This window comes from Vulpes vulpes, chromosome 13 (genome assembly GCF_048418805.1).
Source record: "Vulpes vulpes isolate BD-2025 chromosome 13, VulVul3, whole genome shotgun sequence".
NCBI lineage: Eukaryota > Metazoa > Chordata > Mammalia > Carnivora > Canidae > Vulpes > Vulpes vulpes.
This window is the reverse complement of record NC_132792.1, coordinates 13,960,063-13,985,448: the sequence shown is the minus strand read 5'-3', so window position 1 is coordinate 13,985,448 and position 25,386 is coordinate 13,960,063. Positions and strand designations below refer to the sequence as shown.

Below are 25,386 nucleotides of genomic sequence, written 5' to 3'. Positions count from 1 at the left end.
GGCCCTTTGACTAACAGTCTGAGACGAATTTCCTTTGCCCCAAGTGAGGGGTGAGAAGCCCTCTGGGCTCCTTGACCTCTTTAATAATCACAACAACCTTCCAACTAAGAAAGGTAGATGTGATAGACTCTGAGCCTCAGGGAGGTTAAGGGACATGTTCAAGTCATGTGGTTATTCTCAAGAAGTTATTCTGAACCTCGGTGTTTTTCTTTTTGTTTAAGTTTTATTTATTTACGTAATCTCTACACCCCATGGGGCTTGAACTCAGGACCTCAAGATTAAAAGCTGTATGTTTCTTTGATGAAGCCAGCCAGATGCCTCTGAAACTTGGTGTTCTGATCTGTAATTCAAGGCTCTTGTCCGGCCTCAAGACAGATGGTGGAGTTCCCTGAGTTTCTTTGAGTTGTAGATATCTTTTGGGAGTAAGAATGCTTTTGTCTAGTGTTCTTTATAAAATACGCTTCTGATCTTACACCTGTTTTATTACCAAGTTCCCAAAGGTAAAAGTTTGGGACATTTCGTCAAAATAAGAAGTGACTCTTCACATTGATTTGATGTGCATAAGGGAGAGGAGTTCTGTTAGTAATGAAGAACTGCTTGAGGAAAAGAATATTGTTATATGGAACTGTTGTATCAGAAAAAAGAGCTTTTAGAGGGTCCAGTATTATGGACCCTTCTAAAACTTTTTGTGTTGTAATTTGAAAGTGGCAGTGGTGTGACTATGAAGGAATTTTAGGGATCTGAAATAAAAATGAAGTAAATCTTTTTTTCCAATTTTTATAGATACTTTGTCCTTTCAGTCCTTTCCATAAAAAAAGTATACCTAGCCGACATTTCTCTAGTGCTTGTTCTTGTGCCACTTAGTGTTCTGTTGTGTTTAGTTAACACAGGCTAGGTAACTCTTTTTTTTTTTTTTCTTCTTGCCAGGTTAGCCTATAGATTTGTTCATGATGAATTTTTTTTTTTTTTTTAAAGAAGCACTGAGGGAGATATGTCTCCACAGTCAGTGTGAGGCATTTTATGGACCATGCAAAGAATGGTCACTGGGTAGTGGTAAGACATTGCAGTTAGAATCAGAACACCCAGCCTCATCCTTGCTTCCTCACTGCCTAACAGTATGACACCAGACTAGTGACTTGTCTTGAAACCCTCAGTTTCCGTATCTGTAAAAAGAGGGTAACACCTCATAGGGCTATTACAAGGATTAAATGAGATAATGTAGGAAAAATGCTTCATGCCTTCGCAGGAAGTGAGGTTTCACATAGTAGGCATTCAGAAAATATTACTTGGCTCTTTCAACCTCCATGCACAAAGTGGGTTGTGTGAAATCAAATTGGGAAACAGTATGAAAGCTGTTTTAGAAATGTTTAAATACCATCTCAACGTAAGGAGGTATTTTTTTTCCATTGACTACTCCCTTCTTTAGCACTTTGAGGGCAAAACACGAGAATCAATGAAAATAAGTTATGGCTAGAAGATCTGGATTTTACAAACTGGCCACCAAGTCTGGGAATTTAGGTGAACGCACAATACATAGCTTAATTATATAATATTACCTGCATTAGGAAATAGTATTATCTGTGTTTTCAGACTTGGTGGCTACCCCCTAGCCTCAGTTCTGTCCCCTATTCGGTGTTTGTTTCAAGGAAGTTAGTTAATCTCTGAACATTGAGAATCAGATTATTGTAAACTATTCTAAAAAAGTATTATATAGACTATGAAACATCTGACTTTTTTTGTCTTGGTTATTTTTATTTTCCTGAGTATAGTGGCTTTTTTTTATTAGGTTTGTGATGGATAGAATTCATTTTCATTTAGTCAGGAGACTTCCCTCATAGGAGATGAATTGGAAGGCAAAAGCAATTTGATAGCTTTAGTACTGGGAGGTAATTTCAAATATTAAGAGGCCATATTAATTATAGAGAAGGCAGCCTCAGAGAATTTGATAGGCTGCTAGACCGGAGTGAATGGAACAGGTAAGGATAAGGAGCATTAATGCACTACTGGAGTATTAGTAATTCCATAGTCTTTATTGTGTTGGGTGAGATGTGATAACTCAGAGAAAGATCCAGCTTCATATCCATGGATAGCCCTCATTCCATGCAGCAGATACGTGATACGGTACAAAGACAAGGGATTTGAAGTCAGACGTCCTATTTACCAGAATATTTGTGGTAATTAAGGATGTTAGAGGTTATGGCTTTAGAGGAGAAAAGCAGTATTTCTGGGATAGATATTTTGCCTACTTTTTAGTTCCTACAGCCATATTAAATAGGTTTTCTGATGTATACTTAGCAAGAACAGAAGGAAAAAAACAACTGGCATTTGCCTTTCTTTTAGGTGATAACAGAAATGGTGAATTCGTTCTCTCAGTTATTAAGATCCTCTCTAGCTCATGGAGGATGTGACCGGAAGAACCCAGAGAAGACGTGGAGCATGACTCACTCTCCAGTGGCTCCAGCTGTTAAAGGCTGGTCTCCCTGGTTCTGAATGCTCAGAAAGAAAGCACTTCCATGAAACTTAGCATTCTCTGTTCTCCTGTCAAGTGTGCCTTCTTCAGGAAGGCTAACACCAAGTATGTGTACGTATCTCCTCCGCCTGCTGCCTCCCCTCCACACACTGGCACAAACGCTAGAGCGAGGAATGCTGCTTTCATTGTTTAGATTCTAAAGCAGGGTGCCTCTTTACCACCAGAGCGCCCCGGTATCACCACCTACTGCTCAGGTTTATAGAAAAGGGGAGTTTATCCAAATGTGTGTGAGGAAAATTGAGATCCTTGATAATTAGGGCTTTTCCAGGAACTTTGAATTTGATGGATGTAACACAGAATAAGCAGTTAGGGAAGGGCATATAATATAGGCTTCGTGTGTTGAGAGTTGCACTGAAAGAATTGCAAAGTCAATCTCAAAGCAAAGAGGCTATGAAAGAAAATAGGATGGAAATGGTTATCAGGGCAGCCCCGGTGGCTCAGTGGTTTAGCGCTGCCTGCAGCCCAGGGTGTGTGATCCTGGAGACCCGGGATCGAGTCCCACATCAGGCTCCCTGCATGGAGCCTGCTGCTCCCTCTGCCTGTGTCTCTGCTTCTCTCTCTCCTCTCTGTGTATTCTCATGAATAAATAAATAAAATCTTTAAAAAAAAAAAGGAAATGGTTATCATATGGAAGAAAAATCAGTGAATTCTTCACAATGTTTCTTACAAGAGAAACGCAAGTGTTGGAGATATTTTTTTCAGTTGTAGCTGTCCCCACGTCTCTGAGGAGGTGAAAGCAAGGAAGGGTTGTACCTTAATTCTTGATAGGAAGGCTTTTGCCACCTAGGAAACTTCTCTGTGACTCTGTGTCGAAACTAACTTGAAAGTCCATTTGGTGGTCAAAGGTCTCCTTAATCATGTAGTTAGAATGTTTCATTTGATAAACATTACCTGGCTTATCATTTCAAAAACTGTTAGAAGAATTTTTGAACTCACTAATTGATAGATTTAATCTCCATGGGACATTTATTTATCTCTGTGCATCCTGCTCATGAATTTATGCTGCCCTTCTTAAGAACATAGCCTCCAGATTACAAATTCCTGATAATTTTGATAGAAGGCTGCAAAAACATGGATCTTTGTGTAAACTCTAAAATAAAGCGGCCAGGCCCCTTTGGCAGGCTCATGGGAATGACTGCATTCTCAGCTGCCTTTAGAAGGGAGGGAAGAGGCAAACCTCAGGAGGGGGTGGAAGAAAAAGGAAAAGACTTATTCTCTTCTGCCGCTTGCTCTTTTTTCAAACTGCACGTGGGACTTCATGGTCACTGGTTCCACTGCTTCATGTTTCCCAGCTCCGCTCTCTCTGTTACCACGACTTGACCTGCATGGCAATAAAAATAGTGCCTAGCACTTGATAGGCATCACCTCATATCCTCACGGCAACCTGTAGGGCAGCTAATGTAATGTCACTGGGGAGGTGAGGGAGCTAAGGCTGACAGTTAGGTGACCTGCTCCAGGTTACACACCCTGCGAAAAGCCCAGTGGCTGTTGGTGGGTTGTTTTCTTACTTGGTTTCTCTGCCGTTGATAACCCCCTCCTGCCCAACCTCCCCTAATGACAACACATGTCTGTTTTTTCTTCTAGCTGCTGGCTACTCCTCCATGGTCCCCTTGGTGAACCCTACTTATGTCTCTCCACCTGATAAATCTTTGTATTCCTACCTGTTCTTCGACCCTGTTCTCTTCCTGGGAGATGGCTTCTAGCTTCTAGTTTCTAGCTTGCATCACTGTCTTCATTCGGCTGAGGCCCAAATCCTTATTTCCAAGCCTGGGCTCTCATCCCAGAGCCATACTGACACCCCCACTCAGTGCATACATACTCTTTAAATTCAGCAGGCATCAGTGAGGACATTTCCTGGTGATTTCCTTCTGGGGTACTAGAACTTGGTAGCTGGCGATACCATCCACTTAGCTTCCCACACCAGAAAGCTGGTGGTCATCCTTCCTCCACTGAGCTCCTCGCAGCATGTGCTCCATCTCCAGGCTTGACCAGCTAGCTCTCAAGTAGTTTGATGGCCCTAAGTCTCCCATGGCGCGTTTGCTGTAGTGTTTTGCTCCCCATCTCGTGCCCTAAGTCTCCCATGGCGCGTTTGCTGTAGTGTTTTGCTCCCTTCCGTTGTTTTCTGTCGTGTAGCCCAAGTGATGTTTCTAAATTATAAATTTTCATTATTTTGCCTGCTCTTTATGCAACTTTATTTGCTTCACTTATTATTCCTTATTACTCTCAGGATTAAATTCAAACATCTTTACCTGGCGTGTACCTCCCGCTTACACCAGAGTACATATTTACTCTGTAGGCTGTCTCCCCTCACTCACACAAACTCTAGAGCAAGGAATACTTCTTACATTGTTTAGATTCTAAAGCAGGGTGCCCCTTTGCCACCAGAGCACCCCAGTATCACCACCCACCACTGAGTTTTACAGAAAAGGGGAGTTTATAGACAGCAGGCAGAAGAGATAGGTACTTGGTGTTACCAACTCTTTTGTCTCACCTTTTACCATTCTTTTATGTAGTTTTTGGAATGTTCCCGTATCTCTGGCCTCAGTACACAGTATTCTTTCTACTAGAGGTGCTCTTCTCTCACTTTGACATAGCTAGCCCCTTCCTACCCTTGACGAACTTAGCATAGCTCCTTTACAACAGCTCTCCCTGACATGGCCCAATCCCTGTCAGCCAAGTGCATTACTCTCATGTGCCCTCCTAACATCACACATTTAATCATTTTGTTCATCTGCTGCTGTCAGCCTAATACACACCACCATGAGCCTTGTGTAAATTATTGCAGTGGCCTGCTTCTATTTGGTCTCCTGCTTCCTCCCTTTAGGGAGGAAGGGTCCTTCCTCCCTAAAATCTGTTCTCATCATAATAGCCCGAGTGATCCTTTAAACAGAAAATCAGATCTTCTCACTCCTGCCCAAACTTCCCCACCTCTCTTAGAATAAAGGTTATTTAGGCCACACCCTGACCTCTTTGACCTCCTCTGCTCTCCCTCCATCATTACTTCTCACCTCATCTGCTTTTACTTTGCTTCAGTCTCTTTTCAAATGTCATTTTCTCAGTGAAGCCGCCTCTGACTGTCCATCACAGATGAGCTCACCTACTCCACCTCCTTTAATTGTTTTTCATACGTAGCACTCATTATCATCTAGTTATTTATCTTATTTTGTTACTGATTTTCCCAACTAGAATGTAAACTCCATGAGGTCAGGGACTTGATCTCTTTACTACTGTATCCCAGCATCTAGAGCAGTGCACAGCCCTTTGTGGGCACTCGGTAAGTATTTTGTGAAGTCTACAGTAGTAGTTAAGTCATGGACTTAGAGGTTTAACAGACCTGCCAGTACAGTGAGTCCCACCCCCGACACTGGCGAGCTCTTTGACTACTCCGAGTTAGACCACTCCTTAGCCTCAGTTTCCTAATCTGTAATATAGGGATGTGTTAGTTCTTACCTTTCAGGTTGTTTGTTTGGAGGGGGATTAACTAAAATAAGTCATGTGAGGTGCTTGCTTAGCTCAGTACCTTGCCCAAAGTAAACTGTAAAGGAAGAGCAGTTGCTGCTCTTGACACTGCTACTGATTCTTACCTAGTGACATTTAGTTGCTTTTCACTTGTCCATCTCTTCCCCCAGATTTTAAATTGAGCTGAAGATTAAACTTGCCTTTATAATAATAATGATAGCATGGTGGAGGGTAGGGGGGATTAATTGAAGGTGGTCAGAAGTACCAACTTTAAGATAATAGATAAATAAGTTCTGGGGATGTAATGTATAAAGTAATAACAATGACAGCATGGGGGTAACAATACTGGTAATAGTGACAGTAGCAGTATAATTTGAGTGCTTCCTGAGTGCTAGGAAGTATTCTGTAAATTATCACTTTCTGTTAGAATTCTGAACAGAATGTAGAAGAAATGTTCTACTGCACTGTCCAGAAAAGTAGCCACTCGCTACTGGCATTTGAAATGTTACAGTGTGACTGAGGAACTAAATTTTAAATTTTATTTAATTTTAATTTAAATTTAAATAACCACGTGTGAGGGTGCCTGGGTGGCTCGGTCCGTTAAGTGTCTGACTCTTGATTGTGGGTCAGGTCATGATCCTCAGGGTCTATGATAGAGCCCTCAAGCCTCCATGCTTAGCGGGACGTCTGTTGGAGGATTCTCACTCTCTCTTTCCTTCCCTCCCTCATCTTCAATAAGTAAATCTTTAAACAAACAAACACCTGTGGCTAGTGGCTGCTGTATTAGAATTTCAAAGCTCCAAATTCTTTAAATATAATAATTAATTCAATATTCATGACATCCTCTGGCTTGGGTAGAGTGTAGATGAGGAAATTGAGTTTCTGAGTAACTTGCTCAAGATCACACAGCTATTGGGAGACAGAGCTGAGATTTGAAGGGCAAATCTCTAGGTAATCTGGTTCCTGAGGCTCTGCTGGCACCTTCTACACTGCACCTCCTTCATGTCATTCTCAAGAATTGAAGTTCCACAGGGCAAGGGCCAACATGACATCTGTGTTCTTCCTGCAAAGGAGGCTGAGAAAACAAATTTCTGGTTCCTCCCCCTGTGAGGAACTTTCATAAGGTGAGAGATTCCCCAAACATAGGAAGAGTGTTCAAAAGGTTCTAGACCAGTGAGTTTGGCTGCTCAATCTCTGAGTGCACTTTTCTACCAGACTTAAATTTGCAAACAGTGGGAACAGTAACAAAATGTGCCTTACTAACATATTGCAGATCTCTCTTTCCCCAAAAGGTGGAACTATCAAACATCTTATTAGTTACCGTTTCCAAGACAAGGATATTTAGGTCATGCTTAATTTTTTTGTTGTTCCTGTTCTGTTATAGTACTTCAACTTTTTATAAAATATAAGAAGAGGAAAGGGAGAAATTAGTTAAAACCATAAGCATGTATATGTCAAATTAAGGAAGAAACGTGTGGATACTTTGGTCTTAGCTTTTGCCGTTGGTCCTGAACCCGTAGGTGGAATTTTTAACTCTTTTTCTCCACAACCTGTTCCATGTTCTCTTTGTCCTCAGCCAACTCTCAGATGATTGTAGATTTTTATCTGACTGGAACACCTTGACTTTCATTCCTGGAGTATCTGTGTTCTTGATGGTCCTGCCTGTAGAGAGTTATTTCTGACTTCCATTATCCTTTACCATTAGAAGTGGCAAAATCAGTAGGTCTTTCAGGTTCTTGATGCACGCCTCCCTTTTCTCACTCCGGAGCAGCTGCCCTCGTTACCCTTGACAATCAGGATTCATTGCTCTAGTCAGTTCTGTAGCCTCATTTTTTGTCTGTCTTTTTGGTGTCACGAGGAGCTCAAAATTGCTAGGTTGCAGTTTGAGCTTCCAGATCAGTGGAGGCTTTGTTGAGTCCCTTGGTGAAATCATTCTTCTCTTGGGTACTGAAGACTGTTAAACCAGCAGAACTAGAGTTGCAGCCGTGGGGAGAAAAATGCAAGTTGGTCATTAGGTCTGATGACAGGGAGGAGAAATGTGTACTTGTCCCTTGCTTCCTGGCCCATGTGTTCTGGCTACCAGAGAAAGAATGTCCTATATTATTCACTGGTTACAGGCATCCTATGGGACATTCCTCTAACTTCATGAGGTGTTGTCTCCCATATAGCACTGACACTGAATTTCCAGTAAAGGATTTAGCATTCTGGAAGATCATCTTTCTGGATAATGGAGTACTTGGTAAGATCAGAAATCCCATTAGCATCAACCCATTGCTGTACTTTTTTCACTGCAAAATCTTGAGTTAAGTACCATAAAGATAAATAGGCATTTAGTAATTCTGTGGATGACAGAGGCATGGCAGACAGGAACAGCAATTTCAAATTCAGAATAAGTGTCTTTTCATATAAGAACTAACAAAAGACTGCTAAAGATTGAGGGTACATGTGTGCAATCAAGTATGTCTTCATAAAATGGAATATAAGTTCATTCCGAGCTGTTACTTGAGGCACAAGCAAAGCAAAATTAAGTTGAAAGGGGATTCGAGTGAGTTCAAACCATTGGTCATTGACTCAGTGTGATTAGCATCAGATACATTTCCTTCACAGGGCTTATCACAGTTGGTGATAGTGTATTTGACAGTTTGGATAATGCTGGTTTCCTCCACTAGACCTCAAACCCCATGAGAACAGCAAGAGTGCAGGTTAGTCTGTTCACTGTCACATCTCCAATGCCAGCTCAGTGCCTGTGTGTGATAGGCATTCAGTAAATATTTATTGAATGGATGAATAAGAAGTAATACATGTTTCCATGAATTCTGCCAAAACAAAGCAAAAAAAAAAAAAAAATGAGGCAAAATCAGTAGGTTGGTTCCCCAGCATCTAATGCTGTATTCTGTATAAATAAATAAGCGATTCCTGTTGGTCATAATCTTTTAGTGGGAATGGTGCCATGAGAAATTTATTGGAGTAATTTTCAACAGCATAAATGTTTAGTAACAGATGCACATACATGGCAAGTTGCCTCATTCAGCTGCCATCTGTTAAACAACTATTCTAGCAGGACTGGTCCATTAGAACTAGACCAATAGTACTCTCACACATGTTTATTTTCAAAATTTTTCTGAAAGCCTTGAAGAAGGAGAGGTGTTTCCATGTCTGGTAGGCAGCTGCTCAATAATGGCATATTGCAACACCTTGGCAAACTGTGAAGTCCATTTGATGTGTCATAATGCTCAACAAGGAAGTATTCTCTCTTAAGTGTTTTGTCAGAAGTCAAACTAAATAATGGCACTAGGAAACTCACTCAACTACAAATAATTGGGTCCAACAGAGTTCACTGTGGATTGTGCAATTGACAACAGAAACTGGCATGAGCTGAAGGCTATAATCCGTGCCGGTCATCATCAGTGTGTGTGATACAGGCCAAAGACAGTATAGTAAACTCTGTAGAAAATATAGTTTGTCTCCATATGTACATGCAATTAGATTGTGCCCAGTGAAAGCATAATGATTCTTGGCCTGGACATGCCTTTCAATAAAAATGTTACCAAGCTTTTTTGTATATAAAGGTGGAGACAGTGTTGGCCTATATAAACTTACCTTGTGCATGACCAGTTAGGTTGGTGGTGTGTCATAAATGTGGGCCAGCTTCCATAAATGTCTCAGTGCTTAGCGTAATGCCTGGTACCCAGTTGGGACTTAGTAAATATTTGTTAAATGAATGTTCTAGGATCAATTGAGGCAATCCCCTCTGGATTCCCAGCATGAAAGCAGGTCCTGTAGCTTAGATCAAGCTGAATGTGAATTAAGAGCTTGGAGTAGTGTACTGAGCAGAACACGTAGTAAAATTGCTTATCACTGTTGTGTGCCCATAATAAACTTCTAGGGTTGTGTGATTTCCAAAATGTAAATCATTAGGTATGTATTATTTTGGGAGCCAAACATATAACAGTGGTTGTTTTAGAGAATAAATCCATCTGAGTCTTGGTTTAGTTACAAGAATGACTAATTTTATACTAGATTCTCACATGATTCAAAGTGTGTGAATGACTCAGCCCATTAATATCCTTAGCTCCTGTGATCTCCCCTCCTAGTGAAATGATAGCTATACGGCAATAATGATTATTGGAGGAGGAGAAGACCTTGACTTTGCCCTAGGGCAATAAAATGACATACCTTGAGTAATTGCATATGTATACAACACTATTTGAAAAAAAAATGAGGTATAATATGTTGAAAATGACACGTGTAAGGACCAAATTCTGCCTTTTGTTTCAACCAAAGTCCCTTTCCCTAAAACAAATCCATTTCTTTGTAGAGAAAGAGCCACCAGAGGCCTAAGTTAGTTGTTGACAGCTCACTGATTGTCTTCTCCTTGCTGACACAAAGAAATATTGCAGGCACAGGAGCTCTGGGCCCCAATTCAGTGGAATTCCACATTCACGAATGATTTTGAGCTAAAACGGAGCACTTGGAGAGCCTATGGAATGTTGGGGTATTTGTGTGTGTTTTCCCTATTATTGTTCCATCTTTTTGAAACAATGAATTGAACAAAGGTCTGGATATTTTAGAGTCTCTCTGCTTTTGCTAAAGTCCCCAGTGACCCAGTCCTCAAGTCCAGAGCACACTTCTCAATCCTTATGTAGCTTGACTTCTTTGTAGCATCTGACAGATCTTGAAATTCCTTCCTGGACTTTTGGGGTATTTTCTTTTGTTTGTCTTCTTAACGCTTCTTGTCCTTTTTCTTTTTAGACTCCTCTAGCTGCCCCATAAATATTATATGCTCCATTGGTCCTTTTTGGTTTCTATTTAGTCTTCTTGGTAATCCCATTCATTTCCATGGTTTCTACTAAAATCTACACAGTGATTCCTCAGTGTGGATGTTTTCCAGCCAGGCTGCTGAGCTGCAGACCTATATATCCAGGCACCCTAAAGATAAGTGTGTGATGACAGCAACAACCTCAGCTACTCATTGTTCAATATTCTCTGCGGTCTACAGCTCATGCCTTGTTGCTTCATTCCATCTCTTTCTCAGCAAAACTCTGGCAGATACCATTAGCATTTTCTGTTAAGAAGTGAGGAAACTAAGGTTAGATGCATTTAGGAACTTTTCTGAGCTCATTCAGTGAGGAGAGTAGAGCCTCATTTTTAATCTCAAGGGTAGAGCCTAAATTTTTCATCATAAATACTTTGGGTTAGCACATCAAAATGGAATCCTTTACTTTGCCCTCTCGTTTTTGTTATTTTTTTCCATTATTCTCTGTCCTGCTTGAAAGGACCATATTTTTATCCCTCAAGTAGAAATCTGGGGATTTCACTGGACCCCCAAATATTGTGGATCACAGAAGTACTTTTATTTTTATGTCTTAAACTACCTCCTTTGCATTGAATAGAAGTTTCAAACTCATGGACTTTTAGGCTGATATATTGTTTGGACTATGCATTGTTTTAAAAACTAGAAAACGTGTCACAAAAAAATCTAGATTTCTAATTTTTCTTTAAAACTTGGACTTGCTCTTTACATGGCCACAGTCATCTGGAGCTGTGTAGCAGCTTCCTCTCACCTGGGGCTTGTACTGTCTACTTTACCATGGTCTTCACCACTTCCTGTTGTCCTCTTATTGGGGTTTCCTCAGATCTTTGTCCAGCCCTGTCGGCATTCATGACACCTGGTAAAAACTGTTGTTGTGCTTTCCCAGCTGTCTTCCTTCCTCTCTAGCTTTTGCCCTAGTACTTGAATGCTTTTCTTTAATGAAATCTGTCACTCCCTTTCTCTTAGCATTTTTGATTTATGTTTCCCCACTGGCTCCTTCTTCTTAGTCCACAACCATGGTCAAGGTTGTATGCTAAAGGTAAAAGGAAACAAATAAAGAATTTTAACATCCACTATATGCCAGAGTGAAATACAAACATGATTTAATTAAGTCTTCACAGCCCTGAAGTGGGTGTTTCTGATTCCTAATTAAGAGGTAAGAGAGGGCTGCCTGGGTGGCTCAGTCAATTAAGTGTCTGCCTTCGGCTCAGATCATGATCCCACAGTATCAGGGTTGAGCCTTGCATCAGGCTCCGTGCTCAGCAGGGAGTCTCCTTCCTCTGACCCCCCCCCCTTCTCATGCTCTCTCTTTTTCTCTATCTTCAAATAAATAAAATCTTTAAAAAATAAATAAATAAAAAGAGATAAGAGAAATCCAGGACCTGGAAGGATTGTCCCAAGGTCCATACATAGGGTGGTTCCAAGATTCTATCTGATTGCAGGGTCCATGTTCTTTTTCTTCCATAATGTCACCTTGATTTCAAGCTCTTCTTATCCTCTGTGCAAACAAATGAGTCTCTTTCCCATGATCTGCTCCCATCTCTCTCTTCCTTTGCTGCCAAACTTTAATCATCTGTTAACACAAAACTGCTGTAGTCTCTTCTCTCATCCCAGTACGGTATAATCTGGCAGCCCCATAAATTCACTTGTTCCTCAACATCTTTTGAGCACCTGCTGTACAACAGGAAGTACACTAGATGCTAGGCAAACAGTCCGTCCCTGAGAGAAGCTTCAGAAGCCGGTGGGTTGAGACAGGTAACTAGTTCCACTGCCGTGTACACGGTACCTAGTCATGAAATCAGTCTCCTTTTAGAGTTCTCTTGGATCATTTTCCCAAAGGACAAGCACCTCTATTAAGGAAATTTTCTCTTTATCTTTCTTCTGTGGCATTCCTCACCCTTGGTTTTCTTCTTTGATTCTTTTTTTTTTTTTTTTTTTTTAAGAGAGAGAGAGAGAGAGAGAGAGAGAGAGAGAGGCAGAGACACAGGCAGAGGGAGAAGCCGGCTCCACCGGGAGCCCGACTTGGGATTTGATCCTGGCTCTCCAGGATCGCGCCCTGGGCCAAAGGCAGGCGCTAAACCGCTGCGCCACCCAGGGATCCCTCTTCTTTGATTCTTTTAGAGTTCATTTTGCATCTCTTTTCTTTCTTTTCCCATCTTCTCATTTTGAATGTCTTTCCTGCTGTGTACTAGATCTCTCCACTCAGACAGACATTCAGGATTGCACCCTTCTTTTCTCAAGAAAGTGTAATTTACTTGGTTGCTCATATTAACTATGAAATATTCTGGAGTCATCAACAATCCTTTGTCCTCCTCTCAACAAAAAGACTTGACCATTCTGTTTTTAAAATGGCCTTACCAGGTGCCTGGATAGCTGAGTCGGTTAAGTGTCTGCCTTGGGCTCAGGTGGTGGTCCTGGCATTCCGGGTTTGAGTCCTGAGTTGGGCTCCCTGCTCAGACGAGAGCCTACTTCTCCTTCTCCCTCTGCCACTCCCCCTGCTTGTGCACGCTTGCGCTCTCCCCCCACCCCTCCATCTGTCAAATAAATAAATAAAATTTTTTTTAAAAACGGCATTACAATTTGGTCAGGTTACCAGCACCTCTGCCATTACTTAACCTACAGTGATAACTTCTTTCTCCCTTCCTGCCTGAAGTGCATCTTAGATACTTTAACTCAGCAATTTTTTTTTTTAATTTCTCATGGTATTCTTACTTCTAAAATCTTTTAATGTCTTTCCTGCTGCCTATAAGATCAGGGCTCACTTTCAAAGCTATTGACCATCTGCTCCTCATTGACTTTTCTGGTATCTCTCCTGTGTAGCTACAGTGCTTAGCACATGGAAGGTACTCACTGAATACTGGATGGGGTAAATGGGGTAAATGGGGTGCATAAAAACCTGACCTTTTCTCTCCTGAGGCCAGTGTCAAATTCTCATTATGTGAGTGTGCTGTCTGCTAAGTTTACCTCTCAGAAGTTTCTGTCATTTTTAAATTATAGTTGTGTAAAGATGAATAATCTGTGAGCTATTTTTTAAAAATCTCATTTCAAGAGCATCTGGGTGGCTCAGTTGATTAAGCATCCAACTCTTAATTTCGACTCAGGTCATGATCTTGGCATTGTGAGACTGAACCCCCCCAGGTTGGGCTCCCTGCCCCCATGTGTGCACTCCCCTTCTCTCTCAAATAAATAAATAAATGAATCTTCTTTAAAGTCCTATTTCATAAATTTATTAATGTGTATGTGCTGAGTTGTGTTCTCCCAAAATGCATATGTTGAAGTCTTGATCCCCTTAGAATATGATGGTTTTGGAGATAGGGTTTTTAAAGAGGTAATTAAGTTAAAATTAAGTCATTGAGATGGGTCTTGATCTGTTAGGACTGCTGTTCTTATAAGAAAAGGCAATTTGGACGCAGACGCATAGAAGGAAGACCATGTGATGACATAAGGAGAAGATGGCCAAAGACTTCCAACCTCCAGATCTGTACAAAAAATATTTTCTGTTGCTTAAACTACCTCTGGTTCATTGTTGTGATAGACTTTTAGCAAACTGATACACCCTGTGTCTTTTAATTTGCTTAGGTTTTAAGTCCTGTATATAGGGACTTTATCCTTGAGAAAGGGATGGACTGAGGATCCAATAAAATCTCTTCTCTGATCTCAGATTTCTTGGGAGCATTTTAAATTTGTCCTGGGGAAAGAGGGCCATCCTTACCTTTTTCAGACTAGATAGCATTCATGATCAGCTACCCAAAGAATGTTTTTTCTTCTCATTTTGGGATTATAGATCTTATTTCTCTTGAAGATACAGAGCAAGATTCCATTAAAAATATCATTAAGCCCCATTTATTGCATTGATTTAAACAGATAAGGAGTTTAATATTTTCCAGGCTCTCATTTTAATAGCTAGAGTACAGTAAGTTCTCTGTGTCATGCATAGTTGTACTACCCGCAGCATCACATTTCTAGAGAAGATTCGTGCTGCAGTGAATTCATGTGCTTTGCACAGTTCTTTTGAGGATCTGTCCTTGGGGGAAAAGACTATCTCTGAATCACCAAATTTGGTTTATTCAGGTTTTCCTAGTTCTATTTCAGGTTGCCATGTTGTCAGCCTCAAAGTACCTGTCCTTTCTCCATGTCTTCCACCCCACGTTCCAGCCAGCTCCTCAGCAGTGGTGGTAATGAAGCTAGGGAAATGAAGTATGTCTGAGTGGGTTAGAGACTTTATTGGAAAAGAACTTTTATGTTTACTGATCATCTACTCAGGTCTGTTCTGATTGCTTCAGATTAAATAATAATTTCAGCCCCATTAAAAACCTTGAAAAGGTTCACCTTTATACCTGCCTGTAATATCACCATTAACATTTCAGGTGGATCTAAGTCAATTTTATTTTATAAATCCAGAATGAGAGGCTATAATTCTTTTGTGAGATCTTGTCATTTATTTGCTGTATCTACTCTGAACTTCATGCTACAATCTTGAACTTGTTTCATCTTGTTCTATCCATGGTAGAGGTGAGGATAGCTAGTCACCATGTGTAACAGCTCTTATTCTTGAGACATGAGGCATTATTACTAAATTACCTCTCTACCTTCTCTTTTCCAAACTGAGCTTTAATGGTTCTTTAACCTTACAGGACTTATTTATAATTTTTAATTACATATAAGATGTGTCATTAAAGCCTCTCCATATTTTTCACAACTCTCTTTGCTGATGGATCCACCACTGGTTGAATATCAACCATACAGTGAGAAGATAGTTTCTACACTCAGTACTATAAATACACATGTAGGCATTTTGGTTTTGTGCTTAGTTTTCATTTTTGATTTAGCTAATTAAAATCTATAGCTGTTAAACAAAAGAAGATGATATAATTCTTCTTTGCATGACAAAATATTATTGAAACATAAATTGCAGGTCATCTTTTGACTTCACATGCATTGATACTCAGATTCAGAGAGATAAGAAATACATTCCATTGACTGGAACCAAATGCAAGAATTTTCTGTATCTATATTGCAGTCTTAATATTGTCTTCAACCAACTGGATTATAGGAAACAAGTCATTTAATTCTTTCTATATAATTTTATTTATGAAACTGAGGAAGGTAGACATCAAGATTGGAAGACCTTAAAGTAGTCCTCCAGCTCAGAATTTGTATACTTGACTAATGACAGGAAGTCGATCAATTGTGGGTTTGAATGGGAAAGTATATTTGGAGCATGTAAGAGAATTCACTTGAAATCTATAGAGCACATACACTGAATATTACCTACTACATACCAGGTGCTGGCAAACACAGTGATAAATCATTTTTCAAAGAGTGCATTTTATGAGGGAAAAGAAACATGTACAAATAAATGCAGTTGACTATTACAGGGGCTGTGATAGATTCTGTGTTAAGGCGTGTTGGGACACGAGGGAGAGTTTGGTGAATTTTGCTTGGGTGGCAGCAGCATCAGGAAAAGGCCAGTGATCAAGGGGCCAAATATGAAGGCCCAAGGAAGAGCAATTACAGTGATGTGGGGGTAAGGTGCACAGGGGCTGGGGAGCAGCCTGATGGCTGTGGCTACAGTTTGAGGTTGAGGAAGTGGGAACAGTGGGTACAGATGATTTTTTCCGAGCAGCTAGACAACAAAGAGAAAAGAACTGGGGAGGGTGGGCAGGGATTAGAGGAGGTTGTTTATTGTTCAATTTGGGAGTAAAGAGCCAATGTAGAGGTTTTAGGGGAAAAAGCTTCTCGAGGGGAAAGTTTGTACTGACAGAGGTTAAGAAGATGAAATTAAGAATGAATTTAAGGGGAACCCTGGGCGGCTCAGTGGTTTAGTGCCTGCCTTTGGCGGAGGATGTGATCCTGGGGTCCCAGGATCAGGCTCCCTGCATGGAGCCTGCTTCTCCCTCTGCCTGTGTCTCTGCCTCTCTCTCTCTCTCTCTCTCTTTGTGTCTCTCATGAATAAGTAAATAAAATCTTTAAAAATTAAAAAAAATTTTTAAAAAGAATGAACTTGAAAGCAAGGTTGAGTGTGGAAAGAAAAACACAGATGGGACAGATACGGTGATAGAGCAAACCCAGTAAAGTGTTAATTGGGGCACCTAGGAGGCAGGTGAATGGCAAAATACAATTCTTACAAGAGCTTTATTTTTTATGATAAAATATTGGGAGGAACAAAAAATATAGATTGAGAGTTTAGCTTTGAACAGAACAGGGAACTCATTCCTAATTGTGGCAGCAGAGGGTGAAGTTCAAGATTAAAGCCTCAACTTTTTGATGAAGTAGCAGCCACTCTCCCCTGCTGGGGCAGAGAGCTGGAGCAGAGGAGCGAGCCCTGGGGAGAATGAAGGCTGGAATCTCCACTGGGGTAGTAGGAGAGGGGATTGAGCAGACTTGGCAAAAAGGAGGAAGCCACGAGGCTCAAGTTCCGTTGAAGGTGGAGGGCACAGGGTTGTGCTGGTGTGAGATGTTTCCCTAGTAGCTGTCAGGAGACAGCAAGTTAATAGGGCACTGGGGCGTGGGTTTAAGAAAAGTGATGAGTAGGGATCCCTGGGTGGCGCAGCGGTTTGGCGTCTGCCTTTGGCCCAGGGCGCGATCCTGGAGACCTGGGATCGAATCCCACATCAGGCTCCCGGTGCATGGAGCCTGCTTCTTCCTCCGCCTGTGTCTCTGCCTCTCTCTCTCTCTGTGACTATCATAAAAAAATAAAAAATAAAAGTTAAAAAAAAAAAAAAAAGAAAAGTGATGAGTAGACGGGACGAATGGCTCCCCCCACTGTTTACCAGCAGCCTGTTCTGGAACAAGCCTCAACCTCTCTGGTTCTGTTGGGATTCTGTTTTCTACCTCACTGTGTTTTTTATTTGAATGAAATGAGGTAAAAATAATGTTAAAAAAAACGGTGTCATTGTTAACATTGAACTGAGACCAATCTTTTGTCTTCCTCAGGTAAAAGAAGAACGTCCAGAAAAAATACCAGACCTAAAATTGTTAGTGGAGAAGAAATTTTTGGCTTTACAGAATAAGAATTGTGATGCAGACTTTCAAAATAATGCAAAATTTGTACAGTTTAAACAACAGCTGAAAGAACTAAAGAAGCAATGTAAGTCTGCATGCTTTGCTTTGGTTGGCCTTTTTGAAATTAGGGAACTGACCTGATAAACAGCCCCAGAAAACTGATTTTTAGTAAGTTTGCCTCTCTGCTTGGCTTGATCCTCTTTCTAAATTGCTTTTAATTGTTGTTGCAATTCTGTATTTTGTCTAACTTTTGGTTCAAATCAGCCTGTCCATTTCTGAAAGCCAACAGTTTCCACAAAGTGCTAAGAAAATTTCCCAGCGGTTTGATAAAGTGATACTGTATTGTTCCACTGCTGGAGAGGGGGAGTTGGGAAATTAAAATGGAACTATTTTATTAAAATAGCAATGGTATTTTAAATTTTAAACTGCTGTGCCACACTTTTAAAATGATCAGTCTGAATTCTGGTTTTGCTGCCTTTTGAGTAGTAGCAGCAGTGTTTTCTCAAACTGGTTTTCTCTTCTCAAATATGGACCAGGATCTTCTGGATCCCTTTGGTCTTTTGTGGTAGCATAAATTCCAGGTGATTGTGATTGTGATTCCAACATAATTTTGATTTAAAAATGAGACTGGGAAAGATGATTCATTACATGGAAAAATTTTTGTAGACAGTATTTGACAGTAGATCTTTTCTCCACGGTGAAGTACATCCATCCTTAACCTTTCCTCTTTTTTTCTGCATAATCCACAGAACAATTTTATATAATTTTGATAGTTTTTACATTAGCACAAGTTGTCATTCTTCTAGGCTCCCAACTCTTCTTCCTTAAAGAATTGGGTAGTGAAGGAAATAACTTTTTAGTAGACTTCAATTTCTCATCATCCTCATTTGCGTACTCGTGGAGCACTGTCTTATTAGATGTAAATTTCCTTCATGTCCTTATTTGTCCTTAGTGTAAGGATTCATATTTTGAAATAAGCTTTCTTTTAAATATAAGCATTTTCTTTAAATTGATGCTGAGGTCTCAAAAAACGACTGAGGAAGCAGCTCTACTTTTGTCTATTTTACAAGTAACTTAAGTTTCACAATTTGGAATGTTTTGCAATCACGATGAGACTTTTGCTTTTACGTGGATTTAAACAGTAAGCATTTTCTCCACGTTTTCGTCTATTTTTTGTTCTTCTTTGAACATCACAGCTACCAAAATCCTTCTAATATAAATTACATCGTCCCCCCACATGGGTGATAATTCTCCAAACAGGTAATATAATAATTTGCTAGTGTCTTTCTGATATTAAAGGCGCTAGTGAATTTCAGTTTTGATGTGGGCCAGACCAGCTAAATGTATTTTGGTTTTCTACTCACAGCCAGTAATGACAAATTATGGCAGATTTAGCATCTGATCATAATTCTTGATTTTTAAAAGATACTCGATAGTATAGGTTGAAGGATAAATATCCCAAAATATGAATTTCTTCTACTTTTGTTATTGTTTACAAAGTTATTATTCTGTAAGAGAAAGCTTATAAAGGCTTTTAGAATTATATACTTTAAAAAAAGAATTATATACTTAAGAGGAAACGCTTGTATGAAGGATATATAATTCAACAAAATGACAAATGTAGGAATCATAGTTGTTAATTTCTTTAATGTTCTAGAAAATGATCAGGAGTGAGGGGTTGGAGACAGTTTCCCCAGGCCAGCAATACTACACATCATTTGGATAGACAGTTAAACTTTATCACAAAGTAATTTTATATTGAAAGAAATGCTTCCTTATATAGGGTTTCCCTATATATGGTAACACTGGAATTAAGACAACTTTCCCTTTTTGTTTCTCTTAAAATATGCTTTTAAAAAGTTTTTAAATCTCTAATGACAGAACAAGCAAAATACTATATGCCCTCTTAAAATGCTCTTTAAGGCACATGTACTTTACTTGCAAAATACAGTGTTTATTACATTATTAGTACTGTCAAACTAGTACCATGTATGATGGATTTTACTGCTTTAGATGTAACATTGCTGAGGATGCTGATTATCATCGGGAGCCCACAATTGAAGGGAGCCAAGTTGAAGGGACTAGGATTTATACAGGAGCCAGTGATTGTTTGTTTTGAAATATGTTCTAAAGGCAAGGAATTACAATTTTTTTTTTTTTTTTTTAAGATTGGAAACCAGAAGCCAGAGAGAGATTCTTGCTTCTTGGTACCTATTTTGGCAAAATAGAAGCTGAAACAGTTTTATGGCCTGCGTGTATCAGAAAGGTTCTTTCATAAAAATCACCACCACGCTCTCACCAACTTTATTTACACACACATAAACTGCATGGGATTAAATTTTGCTGAATCAGAATCTAATCACAGAAGTGCTGGGAAGCTCTTTGGTGGGGAGACGCCAAGTGGGGGATTGAAATCAGGTGGTCTGAGGAAGTGGCCTGCAAGCTGCCTCCGTGCACCCTGCCACAGGAGTAAGTTAACCCAGCTGTGGCTCAGCAGCTGGCTCTCCCAACTATTTGGTCTTCAAGATCCCTTTACATTTTTAAAATATACCGAGGGCCTCCAGAGAGGTTTTGTTTACATGGGCTGTGGCTATTGACATTTATCACATTAGAAATCAAAACTGTGAGAAATTTTAAAAATACGAATCCATTTTAAAAATCAATAATAAACCCCATACATGTTACCATAAAGAGGATTAGGAAATACAACTACGTGTTTTCCAAACATAAAGAAAAACTAGGGAGAAGTGTGACATTGTTTTCCATTTTTGTAAATCTCTTTAATTTCTGGCTTAATAGAAGGCAGCTGGATCCTCATATTTTCTTCTGTGCTCAGTCTGTTGTGGTACATTGTTTTGCTGGATGTCTACAAAGAAATTCTGGCCGCACACATAGGTAGTTGGACTTGCTGAAAGGATCTTGCAGACCACCCGAGTTTCGCATTTTGAGAACCAGAGATTTAGGCCAGAGATCAGTAAACTAGAGCCTGTGGGCCAAGTGCAGCCTGCCTCTTTTGTTTCTCTATGGCCTAAAAGCCAAGAATGGGTTTTGTTTTTTTTTTCCATTTTTTAAGTTGTCTGGGGAAAAGTTAGAAGGATAGTATTTTGTGATGTGTAAAAATTCTATAAAATTCAGAATTCACTGTCCAAAATAAAGTTTTATTGGAATGTAGATACACTCATCTGTTTCCTCATTTCTGTGTGTGCTTTACACTAATGGCAGTGTTGAGTAGTTCTATCAGAGACCATCTGGCAAACAAAGCTTTTAATATTTGCTATCTGGCTCTTTACAGAAAAGTTTGCTGACCTTTGGGCTAAACCATAATCAGAAGCAAGGACAGTTTTTTGTTTTTTGTTATTTTAACTTTAGATTTTTTTTCCATAAATACTATACATTTGTTTTAGATACATTCAGAACACTCTGAGTGACTGCTGTATATATGAATCATTGTGTTTGGTGCTCCAAAATAAATAAAAGGCAGAGTCCCTGTACTTGAGAAAGACAATAAATACATACATGAAATAATGGAGAACCATCAGTAAATCAAAAACAAAGAAAAATGCAAGAAACAACCATTATACAATATAGGAGAGAGTCAGAATGGGAAAATGCAGCTTTTATTTGTAGCTGATATTGCCAATCAATGGATAGGGGCTGTGTGGAGCTATATGTTCAGAAAGATTCAGAGGCTGGGTTCAGGCCCAGCAAGATAGAGTGTGCTGAAGGATTATGAAGTGTGCTGAAGGGATAATACGAATACCTGGTATTTGCTGTCCTTAGAATATAAATATAACAGGTATGTTGTACTTATTTGAAGCTATGATTACTCAAAAGGCAACATACTTAAGTTGCATACAGTAATTTTTTTAATAGTTGTTTATGTTTTATGGATATTACCAGCCATTAGATACAACTTCTTTGAACAGTTTACTGATTCCTGGTCTAAACCACAATCAGAAACAAGGGCAGGTTTTTGGTTTGGGTTTTGTTTTGTTTTAAGGTTTTTCCATAAATACCATACCTGGGGACCTGTTTGCTGTATACAAGAGATACTATGTCTGTTGCAGCTTCCCAAGATTATTACCAAGATCAAATGAGACAGTGCAAACTTTGAAAGCCTGCTTGAGATTTTGGTTATTACTGAGAAAGGGCCTGTAGTGGCAAGAACATGAGCTTAGCAGCTGGAAGACCCGGGTTTGAGTCACCTACTGTCTGTGTAGCCTGGTTTCCCTGCCGGTGCCCATTTTTCTTAGTTGTAATTCTCAGAGGCGTACAAATCAAGATTGAAGATTATTTTTACACATGGTGGCAGTGATGATAACTGAGTTAAGGAACAATTCCAGAGAAAAGGATTCCATTCCCCTAAATGGGAATCGTGTTCTTAACTTAACCCAAGTTGTGAAACCAACAATATGATTTTGTTTAAGGCAGATGTAATAACCATACTTCCTTAGATAAAGTGACTGTAATTTAGCCCAACAATATGTTCAGGTAATGTCTCTCTTCTTTGACTGTTTTAACTGTCTTCACTGTGCCAACTCATGGCTTCCTGCACTTTAGCATCAGGAGAACTTAATGAGAATGTGTAGATAGCCCTGAATGGACACTTTCTCAAGTCATCAAGCAGTCATTCTCCTATACTTTATTTGTTCATCAAAGCCCAAGATTACATAATTAGCAGGCTGGAGAAGTTTCAGGGCAGGTCAGCAAGGCAGAAATTGACATTAGACAGTAACTCGATATTCAGAAACCTTTGAAATATAAGGGCTTCACTTTGTGATCAAAAATAGAATTGACTGAATCTGTGATCTTTAGTATTAAAATAATCTAATATGAAATGTAATTTTGTTGGCACATTTAAATGCTTAGAGTAAGGATAAGCACTTTTTTTTTTAATGCTAATCTGAAGACATACCAGAAATTTAGACCATGTATTTAGGTCACATAGGGAATACATAGGATATAAGATATGGACATAATTGAATCCACAAATGAACTTAGAAATCCACTTTCAGTCCTGGTGATATTTTATACTGTAATTTCATAATTATCTGGACTCCCAAATCATCAACTCTGTACCTTCATTTTAAGCACACTTCATTTAAATATCAAAACTGATAGTCTAGGGAGTGACCATTTACTTTGCAAAAGGTGTCCCTCCAGCCATTAAATAGAGAGCTCCTCAGGGAACATTAGAATACCTTCACTTACAAATATTCTTAGTGGGTTGCTTTCCCTTTCCTTCAACACCCATTCAAAACCACAGTGCAGTTCCACAAAGGTAGATACTTTGATGTTTTCTTTACTGCTCTAGTCCCAGTCCTTAAACTCCAGCCTGATGTCTAAGCACAGAGCATCTACAGCATAGCTTCTTGATGATCACAGGAATCTTCAGGAGAACTGTCATATACTTGAGAACTTATCCTCTATCTCAAGGAGACATCTGCCACCCATGCCTGTCCCTTGTTGCTGTGAAGAGGTATGGAACCCACTGTGGCCAGATCTTCGGGTTCTTTTGGAAACGCAGAAATCTAGCTGATTATTTTTCCATTACTATATTTCTAAAACACTATGCAAATAAAACTGTCAGCTTGTGACATTTGGTTTTACTTTCTCATAATACCATTTTTCTCAGTGCCTTGTTTAGGCACTTGTTTAGGACTTGATATCAGCATTAATTTGGCCAATTAACAGACTATGATTTCTTCAGAGAAACGGGTAGTCTTGCTTTCAGGATACTCCAGACTAAGGCCAGGTTGTGCATTTCATATCATTTGGGAGTGGGTTCTGTTGCAAAGCAGATGGAGATTTTGTGGTGAGGGGCTGGATGTGGAAACCCCTCACCCAGATGTATATAAGCAGTAGGGTTATAGAGAAGACTAGCACCTTCGAAGGTTGATAGAGGGCATGTGTGAGTGTTGAAACCTGAAAGGAAAGAGATGAGGAAGAAGCAAAGGTGGTGCCAAGAGGGAAAATGTTTGGCTGTGCCTAGAAATATGTTGAGTGTATTTCATCTGGGCATAGTGTTGACCAACCTGACTTAATCCTGATACTCTTCAGCACATGAATCTCTTTGTCATATGATATAACGTCTATCCAAACAATGTGCATTGCTGGCCTGCAATTAACTCAAAGCCCAAGACCCTTCAAGGCAGGAATGATTTTGTAATCATCCCTATATTCCTTTTGTTACTCACATAATCAGAGTTCGGTTAATATTTATAGAACAGAATTATTCAACTAGATAAAGAGGGTCAGAACCTAGTTAAGGCGTTCTGATGATTAAACTCATGCATCATGAGTAAAGGAGAGAAGATGAAAATTAGCGTTCATAGCGTTGGGATTTAAAAATCAGCATAGGTTAACCATTTCTATTGTCTTTGAAAATCCTTTCACTTGCTCAGAAATCCAGCAAATAATTTAGTGTGTATAACCCTTTACATGTTGGTACAAATGCATGGTATATATAATACAACACAGTTTTTAGTGGCACAGTAGCATCATGCTTAGGAATTAAGTAAGTATGGCTCACTTTAAATGTGACTGCTTAGAACATTAAAGAATTTATTAAAACTTAAGTTTGCTGGCTCTTCTGCAGGTAGTTTTATCATCTCTGTGACCCTCAGTTGACTTTCATGTTTTCCTTGATGATGATCAAGCCATCACCATTTACTTGCAGATGACCATTAATTGTTGGGAAATGCTAAAAATCATAAGTTTCACAACAGAGATTGACTTTTTTTTCAATTGGATCACATCCCCAGCATGAAGGGTTACACTTACTGAGTGAGATTTGGGTCCTATGCAAATTTTTTATTCCTGTATGTCTGCCTCCTTCTCTCTTCCTCTTCTCTGAGTCAGTGTCTCTGACTCTTTTCTATTTGTCTCTCCTCTCTTCTGCTTTCTTTGTGTTTCCCACCCATGTATCTTCTCTTTCCCGGACATCCTTAACTCGCATCAGCAAAGCTAAATGGTACCATTCCCATCGTCATGATGAAGCAGCTTCAGAGAGGGTAAGTGACATGCCCAAGGTTGCAAAGCCAGAAAACAGTGGAACCAGAAGAGAGGAGGTGCCAGGGATAAAAAGAGAGCATTACAGACAGGTGTAGCTGTCCCACCTCTTCTAACTCATAAATTTGTTACTTCCTGGGAATTTTCACGTGTCAGGGCAGATTTGTAGTACCAAATAAATAATTGAGTAAGTGAAGAAGAAAAAAGGTTAAGAAAATTAGATCCATTCTGTTGTGTTTTAATCAGAGCATTAAGCTATCAGGGAGCTGTTGGGCCGTGAGAACTGCCCTTTATATGGAGCAATAAAGACACTACCATCTGTTCTTCTTTTACCTTAGATTTGCCCTAGTCCTCTTAGGAAATAGTAAAAGTGATGACCAGGCTTCATATAGTGCCTAGTGTATATGATACTTAATGAATGCTTGTTGAATTAATGCATGACTACAAGCATTGTTTGAGTGCGCACCTATACATAGGATATGCTACCTGCATACTTTCTCTACATTACTATTTATTTCTTACCCTTCAAGATAACAACCCATTTTATAGATTAGAAAGTATGCAAATA

The 25,386-nt window shown here is 39.6% G+C and overlaps 1 protein-coding gene across 3 annotated transcripts in view; it reads left to right on the top strand.

Moving 5' to 3' along the window:
• The window catches only part of NSMCE2 (NSE2 (MMS21) homolog, SMC5-SMC6 complex SUMO ligase), a 213,879-nt gene that overhangs the window by 49,073 nt on the left and 139,420 nt on the right, over positions 1-25,386 (top strand). For all 3 annotated transcript variants that reach the window (XM_025993443.2, XM_072733942.1, XM_025993442.2), the window contains exon 4: positions 17,739-17,892. In XM_025993443.2, the coding sequence (XP_025849228.1) occupies positions 17,739-17,892 (154 nt within the window). The remainder of the gene's footprint in view (positions 1-17,738; positions 17,893-25,386) is intronic.